The sequence below is a fragment of the Syngnathus typhle genome, linkage group LG9 (assembly GCF_033458585.1).
Source record: "Syngnathus typhle isolate RoL2023-S1 ecotype Sweden linkage group LG9, RoL_Styp_1.0, whole genome shotgun sequence".
Classification (NCBI taxonomy): domain Eukaryota; kingdom Metazoa; phylum Chordata; class Actinopteri; order Syngnathiformes; family Syngnathidae; genus Syngnathus; species Syngnathus typhle.
The window spans coordinates 10,072,035-10,086,670 of record NC_083746.1 but is presented as its reverse complement, the minus strand read 5'-3'; the positions used below and the strand labels follow the sequence as shown (position 1 = coordinate 10,086,670).

The following is a 14,636-nucleotide window of genomic DNA, read 5'->3' as shown; positions in this document are numbered from 1 at the left end:
TATGATTTTATTTTGTTATTTATTTATGACAAAAAATAATTACATCTGCTGTGTATCTTTTTTTGTTGTCATACCACTGTTTGACCAAAGAGAGCGCTGTGGCTCAGTCCCTCCACCCCGAGTCCAATCAACCGGCTGCGGCTTCCAGTGTCTCAGTGGCGTCTGAGCAGAGCGCACTGGAGCGATTGTGCTTCTGCAACTTTGCACCCAAAACTTGCACCGGGATGCTGCCGCGAGGGGAATTTTGCCTGACACTTTTCTACCTTTTGAACGCACCTCTTCTGCAGGCCTTCAACCTGGACACCAACTATGTGATCAGGAAAGACGGCGAGCCTGGGAGTCTGTTCGGATTCTCTCTCGCCATGCACCGGCAGCTCAACCCAGACAAACGAATGTGAGTCTGCGCAATTTTACATTTCCCTTATGCAACATTGTAACAGCATGAATATGCATATTTTCCCCTATAAAACTATAATTGAAGTTTTTGTTGTATCCTAAAAAGTACTTTCCATTTTGTGAGTTTTATTGTGATGTATGCATGAGGCGCATTGCAGGGCAAAGACAAGTGAATAAACAATGGTGACAAGTGTCATGCAAATGTGCTGTAAGGTCAAGCCGGGTGGCCTCTGGAAGAAGAGCTCCACGTGTGGCTTGATTGTTTAATTGAAATGTTGGAGAATAAGTTGATTAATCTTGTAAAATGCTTCCTTGTTGCAGTTATGTTCAGAACTAGTCTGTCTAAGCTAGTGGCAAGTTGGTACCTCTTTTTATTTTTTCAAATTGACATCTCAAGACAATGTGATCAATCTAGTCATTGATAGTGGAATTACACCTGATATAAACAATCAGACTGAAATAGGGTTGTTCATGGAAGAAAAAAAATATATACTGCAACTCCCTTCTCACTGGAATCACTGCTCACTCACTCCATAGACTTCAACTAGTCCAAAACTCTGCTGCCTGCCTCCTTACCCACACCCGGTCCTGTGAACACATCACTCCTGTTCTCCACTCTTTTCACTGGCTCCCCATTAAAGAGCGTATCATCTTCAAGATTCTTCTCCTCACCTTCAAAGTCCTTCACCACCTGGCTCCCACTTACCTATCCGACCTCCTTGTCCCCTACCGCCCCAACCGTCTCCTCCGATCCTCCAATACTTCACGTCTGACAGTCCCAAAATCTATAAACTCAAATCCTTCGGCGACAGAGCCTTCTCCTGCACATCACTCTGGAACTCTCTCCCTCAGTCTGTCTGTGACTCACCCACACTCCCCATATTTAAGTCCCGTCTAAAAACTTACCTCTTCTCTCAAGCCTATGACCTCCCCTACCCATAACTGGGTTTCCTCTTCTTAATTTTATCCCATTGTCTCTTCCCCGTCCCCCTCCCCTCCTGTATGTCTTTGCCTTGTTCCCTGTAAGCCTCTTTGGGTTTTTGAAAAGCGCTATACAAATTTAATGAATAATTTAAATTTAATGAATTATTACTAACAGATCATACAGTATTTGGGGCGTATTCAAGCCACCCATTTTCATTTGTATTCTCAAGTGTCTGGAAGACAATGAGGAGTTGTAAATTGTTCTCTTGTTGCTGAAACCTCTAAGCCAAGCCTGAGGTAGCAGTTTAGATTCTGCCAAACCTGATTTGAGGGACTATTATCATGACTTCAGCTTTCTCTTGCAGAACCTTGAGGGTTCGAGAAGGCGGCGAGCATGTCAGCGTGTCGAAGCTTGCGTCCGGCTTGAGGCTGCACGCCTGCTGACCCCGCAGCAGCGTGAGTGGCTAGAACGACAAGCCCTGATAACGACAGGCACTGAGATTTCAGAGATTACTACAACCTGTGGAATTTTATCTCCGCTGATGTTGTGACTGCGGGTGGGCAACAGCATCTCACGCTGGGTGCAAACATTGGGATTCTTTTATTTTTTATAATCCTTCATTGACCCATAGCACCCGTTGATTTCGAAAAACCTCACAGCACATACTAAACAAAAATAGGAATGAATTGAACATGAGTGTCAATGATTATTTATTCTTTTGTCTATATGTGCGATAGACTAGTTCACCCACAAACAGATGACTTCAGATGACTAAAAATGAAGTGTTGAACTCTTCACTGTTGCTTCCGTGATGTCAGCGTGGTGCTTCACAGCTGGGAGTGGTTGCTTGTTCCCTTAGCTGGCTCAATGAGCTTTCACTTGACTTGTCAGGCTAATTTGCCGCCGAGTCACATGAGCTCATGAATGCGGGCCGGAATCCAATCGAAAGATTTTGTAAATAGAGAAAGGAGGCAAAATTGATCAAATTTGTCTGTTTTGCTTGTCATTTCAAAAGGAGGCCTAAACACTCGATATTGTTTTATTGTGAAGAGTGTTGTTTCAAAGCTGTGTTCTTTAATGAACATATGTCCGGTCAAGTTTGTTATGAGTAAGAGCAGCTTCACTTCCGTGCACAAAAGTAGTGCAATCATTGTTTGCAGCGACTGGCACCTCGACCGCAATGACAGACCAAACATAGCTCAGCCTCGCATGTTTTTGATAACAAAATGAAGCTTGTAGAAAAGAAAAAAAAAAACACTGCCTCTGCTGTTTCTTTTTTTTTCTTTGCAAAGGCAGGTTTGAGGTCACCCAAAAAAGATGCATGCATTCATTTGGTGGAGCAAAGCACTGCTTCACTGACAAACCAGAAGGCAGTGTTGCGTGCTAATGTCAATATTAACCCTCAGTCACTTGCTAAATTCTACAACTTTTCCCAGCAGCTCTGCTTTACAATTCTAACACTGATGTGCTTTTCCTCATCTTGTATCGCTGTTGAGTAAGCTTGCGTGGACACCCCAAGATCTTTTCAATATTATGCAAATGTCTAATAGAATTCTCCTTATATGACATCACATGCTGCTGAAATGTCAAGTTAGTAAAAAAGCTCCTGTTTATATTTACGCAGCGTCACTGGCCTTTTGTTTGCAATTTGCTCTTACATCTCAGCGTCAGACCTCCCCCAGGCCCTGTTGGGCAACTGGTCTAGAAGATCTGTAGAACCTCAAAAAATCATCCAAAGAGAAGAGTCCAAAAGCTAGACAGGATTTCCTTTCTGTCCCGTAAGGAAATTCCAGGCAGTGCCCAAGAAACTTTCACATACTTCTTGACTTTTTATCGTCACAGATATCAAGGAGCTGCTCTTGTCAAAAATCCTCCTGCATGTTACTTTTCTGTATTGCTTATACAGCACAGCTGTGTTTCTGTTTTGCTGTACTGTGACATTGTTTGGCCAATTCTCAAGGTCATGAAAGATAAGGTTTGCCCTCAAAACTATCCAGTCAAATTCATTCTGTGTTGTTTTGGTATGATGGCTGGAATTCGAACTGACTTAAAGTGACCCAAATTTTTTTTCTCAGGTTGTTGATCGGTGCCCCCCGAGCTAGAGCTTTGGGGAAACAGAACGCCAACATCACTGGAGGACTCTACAAATGTGATATTAACTACTCTCACGATTGTGAACGAATTTTATTTGACAGTGAAGGTAAGAATATTTCCACATCCCGCCCAATCTTATCTGGAGGAAACCCAGCGATGGCCTCTTTATTGTGTCGATTGGAGTTTCTATTGTGCATTTGCGTTCATGCCGTGGCGTCGTCTTTGTCTAAATTTTGAAAGAGGATATCCGAGTTGAGAACAAGGAGAACCAGTGGATGGGGGTCACGGTACAGAGTCAAGGGCCTGGCGGGAAAATTGTGGTAAGTGTTTAAATAAAAAAGCCTCACAAAAGACCTTCTGGAATGAATTAAACAAAAGCAAAAATCTTGTCATCGCTTCAGACGTGCGCTCATCGCTACCAGAAGCGTTTGTTTGTGAACACGGCCCAGGAGGCCCGTGACATCACAGGCCGCTGCTACGTCCTGAGCCAAGACCTGACAATCGACGAGTCGTCGGACGAGGACGGCGGCAGCTGGAATTTCTGCGAGGGCAGGGCCAGGGGACACGAGATGTTCGGGTCGTGTCAGCAGGGTCTGGCCGCCACTTTCACCAAAGACTACCATTATCTGGTTTTTGGAGCACCTGGAGCATACAACTGGAAAGGTCTCGACACCTTTAGTGGTCCATTGGGTGCCTGTGATTAAGTCTTTTTTTTTTTTTTTTGTCAGGCATTGTACGTGTAGAGCAAAAAAACAACACCCTTTTAGAGATGGGCGTGTACGACGACGGCCCTTATGAAGTGGGCGACGAGCACGCCTTGAACCCAGAGCTCGTCCCCGTTCCAGCCAATAGCTACCTCGGTGAGATGCGAAAAAAATACATCGAATTTTCTACGATCATCTGATTGATCGAGATCGCCGTTAATTCTCTGATTCGTTTCACGTTTAGGATTCTCTCTGGACTCTGGTCACAGCATCACCAGGGGGCGTGGCCTAACTGTGGTGGCTGGGGCGCCCAGAGCCAATCACAGTGGTGCCGTGCTGCTGCTGAGGAAAGAGAACCACGGCTCCGCCCGACTTACTGTGGACCACACACTGTACGGGCCCGGGCTGGCGTCCTCTTTTGGTTACGACGTGGCCGTAGCGGACTTGAACGGAGACGGGTGTGTTGCATGTCCACATTAATCTGCCGGTATGAAAGTAGGCACCAGGCTACTTTCTGTTTGGTTGCTTAGCAACCAACTATGCCACCGCCGTCGTCACGTCCAAAATGACTAATATGGTATCACTTTGACCCAGTTGGCAGGACATAATCGTTGGAGCGCCCCAGTTCTACATGAAGGACAAAGACGTTGGAGGCGCCGCTTATGTTTACATCAACCAGGCGGGACGATGGCGAGGCGTCGCTCCTGTCCGTCTTAACGGGACCAGAGACTCCATGTTTGGTCTGGCGGTGGAGAACATCGGTGACGTCAACCAAGATGCTTATCAAGGTTATTTAGTGGTGCTGTTGCTTTTTTGTTGCTTTTTAACTCGATTATTGTTTCAATAAATGTTTTCCCGCCTTCAACCAGACATCGCCATCGGGGCACCGTATGATGATGGCGGTACGGGAAAGGTCTACATTTATCACGGATCAGTGCAGGGGATAAACACACGCCCGGCTCAGGTTGGTTTGGTTTATAGATTACACATTACAATAAATTGATCTCACTTTTTCACTCACTTTGTCACGGACTTCAACTTTTGTTTTTAATGATGAGGTTTTGACATCGGAATTACTTCCAGTTGTTTTTGTATTTGATTCCAGATTATTTCCGGCAAAGATTACAACATCCGACTGTTTGGCTATTCTCTGGCAGGCAACATGGACCTGGACAGCAACTCTTATCCAGACCTCGCTGTGGGCTCTCTCTCAGACTCGGCACTCATTTACAGGTTTTTAAACATTACACTGAATTGTCTCGATTTCTTATTTTCCAATAATTTAGCGATTTTTTAAAAAATATTTTTTAAAATAACGCTAATCAAGAGAGAAATAATTTAGGTGAAGCCAGGCGTTAATTCGTTCAAGTATCAGGTCATTAATGCACGGCGTCCATGAGTGCGCAATCTACTATTTGATGAAGTATCTTGAAAGCGCTCAATACGTACTGATTGCTACAATTACATTTCATTCTTTTTCAGAGCAAGACCAGTCATTAGTATCCACCGAGATGTCAAAATCTCCCCACGGGAAATTGACCTAACAATAAAGAACTGTGGAAGCAACATCTGGTAAATATTCAGTCATAATGGAACCTCTCTTGAGTGTCATTTCGCAAAAAGCTTTTTTCTGTCTTTAGCTTCACTGTGGATGCTTGCTTCAGCTACAAAGCAAATCCGGCATCGTACAGCCCGAGAATAAGTACGTAAATCATTTTTGATTTTATTATCCGCATAGAAGCTTTATTTGGTCTTATCTTGAGTCGCCTTCTTCCGCCACAGTTATCGGCTACTCTGTGGAGGTGGACGGAATTCGCAGGAAACAAGGCTTGCTCTCAAGAGTCGCGTTCTTTAATAAATCCAACTCGGAAACGGAACACTACTTTAACAGCACCTTGGACCTCCGAGGACAAAAGCAGGAAACCTGCATTAAGATAAAAGCCAAGTTAAAGGTAAAAAAAAAAAAAAAAAAGATCATAAAGCATCAACATGTACACAATCTTGAACGCATGTTAGGTACATAAAAAAAAAAACATTAAAAATTTGTTTTTTTGCACAGGAGAACATTAAAGATAAGATGCGAAGCATTCCCGTCGAGGTGTCGGCACAAATAGTTGGCACGAAGCGACAAAAGGCAAAGAGCGGCCTCCCGCAACTGATGCCAATTTCGGACTCTACTCAGTCAAACAACGAAACCATCCAGGTAAAATGACGATTAATTTTTATATTAAAGTATGGGAATTATTAGTGTCATCATCGTATTTTTCTTTTGTAGGTCAATTTTGTCAAGGAAGGATGCGGAAGTGATCACGTTTGTCGCAGTAACCTGATGATGGACTACAAATTGCTGTACAAGCAAAGCAATCAAGACATTTACTCGCCTTTGCCCATGTGAGTCACAGAAAGAACCTTTTTCAAGTAAAATAAAATAATCTCCCAATGAGGACGCACATTATAGGAAAGCTACCCAGCAGTCGTTCCGATTAAGTGCTTTATCTGCGCCTCAGCAGGAGGGACAACGTGTCCGTGTTTCATCTGACTTACGAGAGGAAGGACTTGGCTCTGCGGCTGACCGTCAGCAACCTGCACGGGGACGACGCCTACGAAGCCAAGCTGACTGGGTCCTTCCCCGACACGCTGTCTTATTCGGGCGTCCGCTCGCATCGCAAAACGGTGAAACGATCACCGTAATAATAATAATGAGAATAGTAATAATGAAAATAGTGATAATAAAAATAATAATACAAAATAAAATAATAATGAGAATAATAAAAAATAATAATATTACCACTCCAATCTGCTGAAGTGTTTGTAACTTTGCCGTAGATGGACAAGCAGATCATTTGCGTGGCCAATCAAAATGGCTCCCAAGCCGACTGTGAGCTTGGCAACCCGTTTAAGCAAGGCACCGAGGTACAAACTCACACATTACATTCCCTATGCGGCATTCTTGAAAATAAATGGCCCTTTTTCCCAATAAGGTTACATTTTACATCATCCTGAGCACCGTGGCGATGACTCTGGAGACGACAGAGATCGATATCGACCTGCAGCTCCAAACGTAAGAGCTCACCTGAAGCTCTGCCGTGTTCTGTACATTAATCCCTGGAGTTACATTTTTCATCTTTTTCCCCCGACTCAGAACGAGCGTACAAGATTTGGCTAATGTGAGAATCAAAGCCAAAGTGATGGTTGAGCTGCCGTTGTCAATTACTGGGTACGTTTGCGTCCAACAGTAAGAACGTGAACACATCAAGAGGAGATTTGAATTATTTTGCTCGTCTCCATCAGGGATGTCAACCCTCATCGGGTTTCATTCGGAGGAGTCGTGAGAGGAGAGAGCGCCATGAAGAGCGAAGAGGAGATCGGCAGTTTAGTCAATTACACCTTCAGAGTACGTTGATATGACTCAAGTCAAACTAAAATTGTCGTGACTGTTATCAAGTGTTTTTTTTGTTTTGTTTTTTGCCCAGATCAACAACTTGTGGGACGCTTCCGTCAAATCTTCCCTGCACATCCAGTGGCCCAAATCCAATCAAAATGGCAAATGGCTTTTGTACCTGGTGAAAATGAATGCTAAAGAAGGAGAGCGTGACATCGTTTGTACACCAGAGTCCGAGATCAACCCTTTGAAGCACATCCAGGTAAAATTGAACACAAAGGATTTTAAAGTAATCGCTTCCTTGCTAATGTGGAAAATGGACGTGCTTTCAGGAGAACTCTGCATTCAGGACAAAGCGGGAAATTGCACCGAAAAAAACAAAAAGCAAGACTTGGCCACTGTCAGGAAAAAATAAGATTTTGGTGAGCATTTTTTGCAGGGTGAAATTGATGCACATAGAGCACAAAAAAAGCTTGGTTAGCTTTAAAGTGGAACTCAAGTCATAAATGTTGAAACGTACTCTTTTCTTTTAAGGCGTGTGGGAAAGATTTGCAGTGTGTGGTGCTCAAGTGTCCCTTGCATGGACTCGACGGGTCCACTGTGGAACTCCGAGCTCGTCTGTGGAACTCAACCTTTCTGGAGGTGACATTAACTTTGTGGCGGAGATCGAGGGAGTGACACCGATGCACAAAATAGTTTCCCTTAATTTGCTTAATGCTCGCTTGGTTACTTTCCAGCCCTGATGAAATCACCCTCATCTGGTTTTGTCTTCACTCAGGATTACACTTCTCTGTCATCCTTGGATATTATTGTGAAGGCTTCGCTGGTGCTCCACAACCGGGCCACAAACATGATTCTGAAAACTCCTGACACCCAAGTAAGGCGCAGAAATTGACGTTGATGACGTTGTGGCGGACTCCAATCGTACATTTCACGTTATGGCAGGTGAAGCTCATGGTGTTCCCAGAGAGCGCAGTGGCCCAGTACGGTGGCGTCCCCTGGTGGATTATCGTGGTAGCTGTTCTGGCAGGAGTATTGATTTTGGCTTTATTGGTCTGTCTGCTTTGGAAGGTGAGTGGGAGGCGTGACAATTAACATTCAGTCCAAATATGATTGGTTAATAGGGATGCACTGGTCAATGAAAAACTGTATTGTTCATTTTTGATCAAATGAAATGTTGAGATAGTGTGATTGCTGATTGATCACCCCCCTTCCCTTCAGTGTGGTTTCTTCAAGAGAGCAACCAAAGAGCAGTACGATGCGGCCTATCACAAGGCCGAGATCCATGTTCAGCCTTCTGACAAAGACAAGCTCTCAGCTGAGGCCTGATTTTATGCTCTAAAAAGGTTCTAAAATACCGTTTTCTTCCATGTATAACGCGCAAAATTTAACTAATTTATTGTCCTAAAATCTGGAGTGCGCATTATACATGGGTACAATTTTATTTATTATTTTTAATCCGGATATCATACAGAGGCCGCCATTACAGATGCGCTTTCTTCTCTGCTGTTCACTTCAAACACGCTCCATACGAACACAATGCTCTCGTATCAGACGCTTGCTCGTTTGCTGTCACAATGTACCCTACACAAATCCGAAACATTTCTTCGCTATTGAGTGTGCTAGCGCATGCGCAGTGATACTGACCGGCAGAATAACATCCGGTTGTTCCCAAAGATGATCTTTTTTCTGAAATAATTTTACGTTTACGGACTTAAGTAGGAGTCAAAATTTGGGTGCGTATTATACATGGGTACAGGCTTATTTGATTGATTGATTGATTGTATATTTATTGATCCCCAGGGGTGGGGAAATTCAGGCCCCAGCAGTATTCATACCACAGAGTGGGTATACAAAAGACGCACAAATGGCATGAGCGCAACTCAATAGGCTCTCATAAGGCTGCCACACAACGGCGCCACAAAGAAAGCCAGAAAGTGCTCAAGATAAAAGCCATCAAAGCAAAACAAAGCTAAAAGACAAAGGAAAAAAAGTAACTGTGGCCAACCAGCACCCCTCAATACAAGAGAACATCCCAAAACACACTAAATAGCCTCCACGGGGTCCATAGACAGGTGTAGGGGCAGTCCAGTTCAACGGCGCCCAATGGACCGTGGTCGTGAATCGGTGAAAAACATCACAAAGCAGGCAAACGTGTGAGCAGCGTCCTGGGCACCCAGTCGGGTGCACGTGCAGATGGTCACCACGGGGCTAGCATGGCGAAAGTCGTTGGTTCTGACGAGCACGAGGGAGCGGACTCCCCACAGGGGTTGCGGCTGCAAGGCCAAGGCGAGGGACCCGGTCATCACTGCCCGGATAAGCAGGAAGCCGCCGTAGAGTTACGCCGGTCTCGACCGATGATCCCGGTCCCAGGAAGAAAAAAAAATAATACAAAATATCCGATCCGAAGAGATACCGAGGTGCGGTAGAAGGCACCAGCATTGCCGAATGGACAAAAAGACAGAAAGAAAAGGGAGAAAAGAAAGAAATAAAGAGGAAAAGAGAGAACACTGCTGGGAGGCAGCCACTTACGGCGCCATACCGAAAAAAAAAAAAAAGAAAAAAAATAATTTTCCAGCATCAACATGCCATTTTTAGGGTGCGTATTATACATGGGGGCGTATTATACATGGAAAAAAACAGTAAGCAAAAACAAACAAACAAAAAAGCTCGGGCATGCGTGGCGACTAATGAATAGGGGTGTAAAGCGCGGGTTTTGTCACGATACAATATCATATCGATACAAAGAACCACGATACGATATTTGCCGATATCTTAAAGCCTGCTGTGATTCATTCACGATACGATCATGATATAGTGCTCTACGATCAATATAGAACAATATCCTGATTGATAACAATTCATACGCAAAATCAACAAGGTACTGCAAACTCTTTATTTAGGAAATTACAAAGTGCTTCCAAACGAATGACTTGAAGCCCAAAGGGGAGCGAATTTCCTCGTCTTCTTGGACACTAGCCATAGCACCAGCCCAGGAGCCGCGTAGTTGTCGGCTCCCCTTTCACGTGCCTGCTCTGCTCACAACGCAACACGCCGCGCACTGCTCCCGGAAAGAGGAAGCAAGCAACAATGAACTGGATTTCAAAATAAAGCCGCGTCTAATGTCCCAGGTCAAAAACGGGCGATATAGATCGATGTTTACGTTTAGCATCGATGCCAACAAATCGTAGAGCATTATATCGATTAATCGATGTGTATCGATGAATCGTTACACCCCTACTAATGAACTCACCTCGGCAGCTTTAGGCTTGAAAGCGTTTGTCATCTGCGAAGAAACAACCTTTTCTAAATTGAACTGATATAAAGCTTGGGTCACCTCTGCACAGATTTAACCTGACACACATTGCACACAACTAAAACAAATTGCTCTTGTTGGCGACTTGAGTCACAAGATTGTCGTTGTTGTGGAATTGTGTCCTCTGCAGGTGCTTTAGCTGACATCGCCTTGGCTTTTGGAAACGTGCAATGAACCGCAAAAAGCATGCTTAACATTCTTCTGCCCAGCCAGTGCAACTCTTACACATGTTTGTTGTCTACTTTTTTTTTTTTTTTTAAATCATGTTTCTGTCCATCCAGTGTGGCTTCTTCAGACGCCCCAAGCAGGAGGACACCGTCCCCCAATATCACGCCGTGCGCATCCGGAAGGATTCTCCTCACTATGAAGACGGCAAAGTCAAACTGAATCTATTTGAGAAGAAGCCTTGGATGACAACGTGGGTCGATAATGAAAGTTACTCTTGAGCCTTCAGGCTACCAGTTAGAGACAACCTCTTGAATTGCACAATCCAATGAAGATCCAATACAAGAGCGGTAAAAACAATTATGCTCAACTATCTTTGCAAAGGCAGAATTTTTAGTACAGCTTTTTATATTGCCAGTGAAAGACAATCATTTGTGATGTCAGCCGATTTTCTTCATGTGCTCACCATGTGCTTGAGTCTTTCTACACTGTATAGAAGATTTTTCTATATGTATCTTTTGTATATATTTTCTGCACAATGTATATTTATTTGTTTTGATAAATCATGTATGATAGAGCCAAAGATGTCCAGTTTTAAATGTGAACTAGACTTAAGTGCATTTAAAAATGAATTACTGATGTGATGTAGTGGTACTCTCATTGAAGCCTTGCTGAATTTAAATAATTATGCACAAATGGCACAGTTGACTGTGTTGTATTTGAGGACTTTTGTAGATTTTTTTTGTTTTTTTAAGAACAGCAATCATACCCACAGTTGACTCGCTGTGAATAAATGTGATTTTATATTTTTAAGGTAGTATGGTCACTGAAAAAATATTTTTTTGTGTGTGAATCTAACAGGGCATAGCTAAAAGTCCTGAATTAGATTATTCAGGAATGTTAAATTGTGAACTGGAATAAATATTCTTAAAAATTGGAGCGACAAAGTTGCAGTTCTCTTGTGATTGAATCTTTTGGTATTTTATTTAATTCATCCAAAAATATCTAAAACATGTATTCAATATTTTGGACATTAACTTGGAACAAATTTTCTGTTGTATAAAAAAATGTTGAAAATATTGCATCCTGGTTGACAGCTGACAAAAACGTAAAGAGCAATAATGATGACTGCCTACAAAGACAAAAATATTTTGTCAAACACTAAAAAGTGTGTGTGTGCTCAGTAAAAGGTTAACCGGAAGGGCTTCTCCTGCTCTTTGCGTTGGTTGTCACACAGTTTGGACACCTCCTCCACTCGTCTCTGCAGGAGAATGGAATTTTGGTCGATCCACTGCAGGGAATCCATGTGGGCGTTGAGGATTTTGCAAATCTGTTGAAGCTGAAGAAATAAAAGTCAGCCATTAAGTGTAAGCTTGCAAAATGTTAATCTAATTTATGAGACTTTGATATTTTGTCTTTTAAAGAGTATAAATGCAGAATTCAACAGTTCATATTTGTAAAGTGTAAACGAAATGATCGTGAGCTTTTTGCTGTGCCTGCCTTGGCCATCAGGCGGCAGTAATCCACCAGTATACCAGACATTTTCCATCTCTTTTCAACCCTAGTTAGGAGGACCGAGGCGTACACCTGGCAGCATCTTACCGGGTCGCTGGTGTCGGCAGGACCGCTGGACGTATTGAGATGCTCGATGATCTCCTTCAGGTCTTGTGACATCCTCTTGAGCTGCGCATCCACGTTCTCCGCGAACTTGTACGTCCTCTCACGCTCCTCGTCTGCATTTTGCATGTAGATGGTGCCGCTCGGCTCTTTGACAGATTCCTCCAACGGGCACAGCAGATCCTCCAGCTCCTTCTGCTGGGACAGGATGAAGTCCACCTCCTGGTTGAGCCTTTTCTGGTCCAGCTTCACCTTCTCCATTTCCTTGTGCAGGGACGTGATCTTCTCAGCATTCGCCACCAGCATGCGGTCCCATGCGTTGACTTGAGTGGCCTGCTGGATGAAGTGTCTCTCTTGATCTTCCAGCTCCAGGCTCCACTTATTCAAGAGGCCCTCCAGTTGGTCATAGGTCATCACAGCAGGGGCAGTGGTCGTCGGGAGGGTGGTGGCCACTGTAGCTGCGGTCGTGGTGATGACAGGTCCTAGCGAGAAGCTTGATGTGGTGGTTGCAGCCAGGGCGGTGGGGGCCGACACGGCGGCAGTGGTCGTTGCAGTCGGTGCCGCCGCAGGAGTCGGAGTGGTGCCGAAACTAGAACCAGACCCGATTGCGGGGGCTGCAGCTGTTGATGCTGGGGTCGAGAACAGAAATGGAGCCACTGGGGTCGCTGCAGGGGGAGCCGGGGTTGGTGAGGGTTTAATCCCCAGGGTGAAACCTCCAGCCTGTGGAGCTGAGGCTATAGTGGTGGAGATGGTTTGGGGACCCAGTGTGAGGTTAGGAGCAGCACTTGACCCAAAAGCGAAGCTACTCCCTGGTGCGCTTGTTGTGGCTGTCACTGTGGTGACTTGGACCTTGCTTCCACCAAAGCTGAACGCTCCGGATGGGTGACCTGCAGATACATTTGTCGTGGGTGCCACTGCTGCTGCGGGTTGGGTTGGCACTGGGGTCCCAAAGGAGAAGACTCCCCCTGCAGGCGCAGCCGCCGCTGCTGCTCCCGGTTGGGTTGGCACTGGGGTCCCAAAGGAGAAGACTCCCCCTGCAGGCGCAGCCGCCGCTGCTGCTCCCGGTTGGGTTGGCACTGGGGTCCCAAAGGAGAAGACTCCCCCTGCAGGCGCAGCCGCCGCTGCTGCTCCCGGTTGGGTTGGCACTGGGGTCCCAAAGGAGAAGACTCCCCCTGCAGGCGCAGCCGCCGCTGCTGCTCCCGGTTGGGTTGGCACTGGGGTCCCAAAGGAGAAGACTCCCCCTGCAGGCGCACCCGAGGTCAGACCGAAGCCAGACGACGACACCGCCGGTGAGAAGATACCTGCAGCCGGGGTTGATTGATTGGTAGTGGCGGTGGGGGTTCCAAATGCGAGGCCGCCGCCGCTCGGTGCACTACTAGCGGCGGGTTGAGTGGACGAGCCGAAGGAGAAGCCGCCGCCACCGCCACTGGTTCCGGCGACTGCGGGAGTGGACGTTGTGGTCGGGCCGACTCCCGTGGCGGGTGCTGCTGGAGCTGTGGTCTTGGCGGTGGAAGGCTGTCCGAAGTTGAAGCCGCCACTCATTGTCGCTCACCGGACGATAGCGGCTGACAAAATGGTTCACGCACCTCGCTGCCTTTTTTGGCGGGTCACGGCTGCAACTTACTGGAAAGTTGAGGTTTGCGCTCCCTACACAGCGAAGCTTGTAATAAATAGATCACAGGTCAGTTGTCATTACAATAATGAGCGGCGATCGCAGACTAATTGCACTTCACAGTCAAAAACGTGGCTCCAACATTCGTTCCATCGTCACACAGTAGGAGCTGTATGCTATTGCTATCGGAAGTGACGACATACACGACCGCTTCCGTTTTCTCTTTCTTCTTTGAATGTTCTGTCATTTCTAAAAGTCGTTTGGTCATTTTTTATTTGGAACTGCCACGATTCCACCAATTCACCTATTCATGATTTCCCTCTTAATATTTTTCATTGTAAAGGCTACAACTCACGCCCAATCACTCCACACATTGACCAGCCGATTTGAATCAGCGTTCAAATAAAAGTCTTGAAAAGTGTCAT

At 45.3% G+C, this 14,636-nt stretch overlaps 2 protein-coding genes across 5 annotated transcripts; one reads left to right on the top strand and one right to left on the bottom strand.

Moving 5' to 3' along the window:
• The first annotated feature begins 137 nt into the window (after positions 1-137).
• itga6a (integrin, alpha 6a) lies at positions 138-11,929 on the top strand. Of its 3 annotated transcripts, XM_061287694.1 has the most exons (26): positions 138-394; positions 3,397-3,521; positions 3,656-3,735; positions 3,817-4,078; positions 4,144-4,275; positions 4,364-4,577; positions 4,714-4,907; positions 4,989-5,083; positions 5,225-5,352; positions 5,602-5,691; positions 5,760-5,821; positions 5,902-6,071; positions 6,179-6,322; positions 6,395-6,510; positions 6,630-6,792; positions 6,946-7,032; positions 7,101-7,180; positions 7,262-7,336; positions 7,411-7,513; positions 7,593-7,763; positions 7,834-7,923; positions 8,036-8,143; positions 8,280-8,378; positions 8,447-8,572; positions 8,723-8,847; positions 11,099-11,238. In XM_061287694.1, exons 1-25 carry the CDS (start codon positions 225-227, stop codon positions 8,828-8,830), a joined length of 3,192 nt encoding a protein of 1,063 aa, XP_061143678.1. In that variant the 5' UTR covers positions 138-224; the 3' UTR covers positions 8,831-8,847; positions 11,099-11,238. The 3 variants fall into 3 exon arrangements, with proteins under 3 accessions (XP_061143678.1, XP_061143677.1, XP_061143676.1); XM_061287693.1 differs by lacking the exon at positions 8,723-8,847 and having other exon boundaries at positions 11,099-11,929; XM_061287692.1 differs by lacking the exon at positions 8,723-8,847 and having other exon boundaries at positions 6,627-6,792; positions 11,099-11,929.
• A 7-nt stretch (positions 11,930-11,936) lies between these two features.
• nup62l (nucleoporin 62 like) lies at positions 11,937-14,506 on the bottom strand. Of its 2 annotated transcripts, XM_061287697.1 has the most exons (3): positions 13,901-14,505; positions 12,585-13,840; positions 11,937-12,321 (listed from the first exon to the last, which is right to left on the bottom strand). In XM_061287697.1, the coding sequence occupies exons 1-3, from the start codon at positions 14,139-14,141 to the stop codon at positions 12,163-12,165; spliced, it is 1,656 nt and encodes a 551-aa protein (XP_061143681.1). In that variant the 5' UTR covers positions 14,142-14,505; the 3' UTR covers positions 11,937-12,162. The 2 variants fall into 2 exon arrangements, with proteins under 2 accessions (XP_061143681.1, XP_061143679.1); XM_061287695.1 differs by having other exon boundaries at positions 12,585-14,506.
• Between the last annotated feature and the right edge of the window lie 130 nt (positions 14,507-14,636).